At 33.3% G+C, this 5,281-nt stretch overlaps 1 protein-coding gene across 1 annotated transcript in view; it reads right to left on the bottom strand.

Annotated features, from left to right (window-relative positions):
* LOC106465960 (putative helicase mov-10-B.1) overlaps positions 1–5,281 on the bottom strand; it is a 99,701-nt gene that overhangs the window by 86,175 nt on the left and 8,245 nt on the right. The window contains exon 2 of the mRNA XM_013926209.2: positions 2,733–3,303. Coding sequence (XP_013781663.2) covers positions 2,733–3,286 — 554 coding nt within the window. The 5' untranslated portion in view covers positions 3,287–3,303. The remainder of the gene's footprint in view (positions 1–2,732; positions 3,304–5,281) is intronic.

Here is a 5,281-nt window from a genome sequence, read left to right as displayed (position 1 = left end):
GTTGTATTGAGGAAGAATAAACAATTTTTATAAAGAATAGACTTGTATCTTAGAAGAATTAACAAACAAACATACAGAGACGTAACAGTATTTAAAGAATTTTAACTCAAAAAGGTAATATTTTTATTTCTACACAGCTGGAAAGAGTTTTACCATAAACAAAAGAACCTACTTGTCAATTTTTTTTAGAATTTTTCTGCCCATCCCAAAGAATAATATTATTTTTACTAAGACCTATACCTCTTAAAAATATATTATTCAAATTATTCTGCATTTTCCTTGTCTTTGGTTGAAACTTTGTTATGGTGCCACATCAAGTAGTTTGATCATTTAGTAACAAAACATAGCTTTGAAAATAGCAATAAAGGAAGTTTAAATATGATTGGTCAGAACAAAAATTAGACTATCACATATTGACAGAGTAAGTATATAGGGTTTTTAATAGTTTCTCGAAATGTTCCTTTTATTGTGAATTGTGAAAGTATACATGTGTTAAATATACTTGAAAGCTACAAAAATGGTGTGCAATGAGAAGAATCAAATAACTTGAGATGAAGTAGATAAGCTTATACAACTTAGACATGGGTTAAATGGGTCATAAAAAATTATTAAAAGTTTAACACAATAACAAATGTACAATGTTTGGAGAAAGTGTTTCTTCATCAGATTAAAGTAGTTTGCTTAAACATGCACACAGGCATATATATAGTATGAAGTAAAGAAATCACATGACTGGAGACTGCTTAATGCTCAATAAAGGTATTTTGTTGATATTTGGTTCTTTGTTTAAAATTATGATGTTTTTATTTTTTAATAGATATACCATGATTTTATTGAGTTGCAATGTTTCTAACTATGAGGTTTATTTATTATTTTGTTTATCTAATACACCTTTATTGAATATCATTTTTATGTTTCTCTTAATCAAACAATGTACATAAATAAATTAGACTGTAACTTTCTACAAAATTATTTGTGATTGTATTATATGTGTTTCGAACAAAAACATAACTGCCATTATCTAAAGGGTAAAACATGTTTCCAATATGGTTGGAGACGGCTTGAATGGGTAATGAAGAAAAACTTTAATATAAGTTTAGCACAACATTGTTCAAGAACTGGACTACTTACAAAAACTCAAACAGAAATTAGACCACCAACTAGCCTGCTACCTCAAACCAGATGATTACGGCAATATACAACAGGTACCTTATGATGACAAAACCTTGTTAAAACGTTGTACATTTGCTGTTGTGTTAAACTTATATTAAAGTTTTTCTTCATTACTCATTCAAGCCGTCTCTAACCATTAATAGTCTCAAAGTGGGTTCCTCATCATCGAATATGTTTCCAATATGATACTTAAACTCCTTCCACATATAGCTTTCTCAATTCAGTGCTGCCTTCTATATGCAAACTTTTTCACTAACTACTAGCCTTGAGGCTTCCAACTAAATTCATGTGTATGCATGTGATTCTGTAGCATTGTCGCAAACAAATGAGCATGTGACAACCCTCCAGCAATAGGAATGCAACACACCCTCCTAGTGCAGCTGACTCCCTTTATACCTATTATTTATAATCACTTCTTGATTTGGCACTTGTGTATAAAGTCATCTTTTTTTTTTCTTTCGTTTGAAAGCTTTTATGACATTGGCATTTGTTGTGGAAGTATCTCCAACACACTAACTGTTGAAGAAACATTAAATATGGATTTTATTTCTCAAACGTTTCTGCAGATTTTGTGTCCTTTTTTAACATCATGAACTTACAAGTGATGGTAATGTTACGTATCTGCTTGTTTAATAATTTCCGGTATAAATTATTTCCGAGGAACTTCAGCGATACAAGTACCTTCTTGATTAAACCAGTTTATTCTTTCTCGATACAAACTTTTAGTACACAGTAATTCCACAGTCAGTACGTTTTTCATCACTTTCAACTTAATGACTTTTATAATATATGCTATAAATCACAGCGATTCACAATCTCAATCTCAATCAGGAAAGGAGAGAGAAAAGAAAAAAACATAATTCATAACTTTCCACCAAAATTAACAAAATGTTAAATAGCAAATGCAGTTGATTTAGAAAAGAAGTTGAAAGGCATGAAAAACAAGCATCACACTCCTGGTGGTAGAGGGTTGTTGCATAATTGTTTGCATGTTAGTACACAGATATCTCACGTTAACATATGTGAGGGTAAGTGGGAGTATCAAGACTACCGGTGAGCAAACATTTGCACCAAAGAGCAGTATAAGTGAGGGAAGGTAAGATATTTTAATGGAATTAAATAATAAAATATTTTGACATTAAAATAACTTTCACATATAGATCATAAGCTTTTAATGCTCATGTCTTTCCTCAAACTATTTCTTGGATAAAGGTATGTGTGTATACTCAGATGATAACTAATTGGGACCAATTAGAAATACACCAAAAATTACAGATTATTTACACGTAAAATAATAGAGGTACATTTTTTACTATGGAATAGGAATAATGAATTACAATACTTTTAACACCAAAACATAAAGCATAACAAAAGTTAATGCTAATTTTGTTCTTTTTAAGTATAAAAACATAAAATTAATACAAATTTTAATTTATGAAAAATTGCAAATATTTGGACCATCATATGGATGCAAATTAGTCCTAACCACCAATGCAATATATAAAAATAATCATTAAACAAGTCATACACACAAACACTAAATTGAAACAAATACTTACTGGTTTGTTTTAAGACAATATTTGATAAATTCCAAATGATGTAGTCTGCTTGTTTTATGTTTGTCAAACTCTGTTTGACTAGGAAATGCCACTCGACACAAAAGGCAGAATATTTTATTCTCTGAGTGGGATATTTGCAAAGAGGTCTTTCTTTTGACAGTTTTATTCAATATTTGAGAAGAATCTCTTGAATAAGATGCTCTATTGTCTTCACTTTTGCACTGAGATGTACTTTTTGATTGCTTTCTGTGTGTTTTGGTCTTTTCTCTGTCATCTACATGTGATGTTTCACCTTTGTTTTCTTTTATCTGTGTTGATGTATTTTGTTTCTCAGTGATGGTAATCACCTTATTCTTTCCTTCTTTAATTAACTTAAGCTGAGACATATGATGAAAAATATCACAAAAAGAAAAAGCAGGATCAGAGTATTTGGTATGTTGGAAAGATGAATAACAATGCTCCATAACTTGTTTGGAAATCTTTCTGGTTTTTAGGCAATCCTGAAGAAACCCTAGAAAATGGGTACTCAGACACTCAATCTGATTTGATGTCATGATGAAAGTTGATTTATCTGTTAAGATTTGAAGAATAGACTTTTTAAGAATAAATTCAACATATAAAAATTATCAAAGTTTAAGAAAAGCAACTGCAGTTTTTATTGTTTTAAAAAATATCACACATAAGCCATATTGTATGTATTATAATGCTTTCTGTAAGTAAACGTTTTCTTAAATCAAAAATGATTTCCAATAATACTTACCTCCTTCTCACACTACAGCTATTACTTTACTGCCAGGGTTTCTTCCTGTGCTCATCTAAGCATTGATCTGATTTTTTTCTTGCTTGACCAAGTCTTTTATACCCTACTTAATTGCCCTTGGCAGTATTTGTCTCGTGACACCCTACACTTACATCAATGCACCCTCTACCCTTGTACTATATATTAGCACCTCCTTCACATAATGTTATCACTTTTTTGAGACTGACTCAATCCGCAGTCTCTAACACAAGATCTTAGTGGGGAAGTCTGAGATGAGGTAAGTACTACTGGAAATACATTTTTGATTTAAGAAAATGTGAACTTTGAAAATTCACCTCTTCTCACACTACAACTATAATCCCACATTGTGAAGGTGGAAAGGTCAATCAGGACATTATCCATACAGGAAGCATCTGCAGAGATTGTGGGTGTATCAAGAGAAGATTGGCACCATAGTGGGGGAACTGCACTACATCCAGAACAGGTATGCTCTTCAGCTGGAACATATTTCATGTACTGTGTGTGGAACTTTACATGACTTATCATTACACTACTAGGCTAGATAGTCGAGATTCCACTGCTCAGGGTTGGAATTATAGGATCATGATCCCTATGTCCCATGTTGTTGGCTAGGGCAATTGGACCACAATATAAAGTGGCTATAAAGTGATGTGTTCTGAGTCACTGGAATCACAAAGAGAAGGTAAGTAATACTTAATTGGATAAATCTTCTCCTCATCCTGAAGAAGTCTGAAAGGCAACGGAATGATGGAATCTTGTATGCCTTACTCAACCTGAGGAAACAAAATTCATCTGGTCTGGAATTATGAATACTCATCCTCACTCCCCAACTGTGTAGGCAAGATAAATTCATCTTGTCACCATAATTATGGGGAGAAAGTGGATCAAACTGTGTGCAACCAAGGACAAAGGATGGGACCGCTCTGCATTTGGAATTATGAGGAGACAATGGACTCTCTCTTCCATGAACAATGTACTGAACCAATATTGATGAAAAAGAAGAGCCATGCTCAACCAAATCAGATAGTCAAGTATCAAAGATAAACTGATATTACAAGTAGGCTCTCAAATAGGCTGGTGCCTCACCTACAGACATCTGGGGTTAAACATGCAGGTACCCAACTTTTCCTCTTCTCCAAAAAGTGAAGGAAATTCATTCTAACACTCTGTAGGAAAAGCCTCTATCCACCATCTCAATGACTGGAAACTAGGTGTGGTTAGGACTCCCTAACTCAACTAGTAGATTCTGGGGGGGTAATGCATACTGGGGAGTCCTGAGGTACAGTGCTCTAGAAGCAATGCAATAGGTGAACCAAGTTTCCTAAATTAAAAAAAAACAACGACCATGATTTATTCAATTAAATGATTAGCAAAGATGAGCAGGATCCTCTGATGTTTTATTTCTGATAGTACATGAGTGGCAGTCCAGCATAGTACAGTAATACCACCTGGTCATCCTCTAGGTGGTTTTATGGAACACTTCATTTCTACAGAATCTGTTGCAACCTGAACAAAGTATATTGAATTAGTGGTTACTAGTATAGAATTCTTTGATAAAAGCACCCCTGTCTGGGCAACACTTGGCACAGAGTGGGATCCTGTGAAAAAAGGGGTAAGGGACCCAGGAAAGTAAAGAAGAGATAATATTAGTAATGAAGATACTCACAAGTTATGGTTGACATGTCTGGATGAAGTGGTTCAACCTCTTGCAATACACCATGTTAATATGTTGCATTCATGAGAATAGTCATGTAGGACTATAGTAAAG

Source organism: Limulus polyphemus, unplaced genomic scaffold, assembly GCF_000517525.1.
Source record: "Limulus polyphemus unplaced genomic scaffold, Limulus_polyphemus-2.1.2 Scaffold2103, whole genome shotgun sequence".
Lineage (NCBI taxonomy): Eukaryota > Metazoa > Arthropoda > Merostomata > Xiphosura > Limulidae > Limulus > Limulus polyphemus.
The sequence above is the reverse complement of the archived record's forward strand: the minus strand, read 5'-3'. Positions and strand labels throughout refer to the sequence as shown.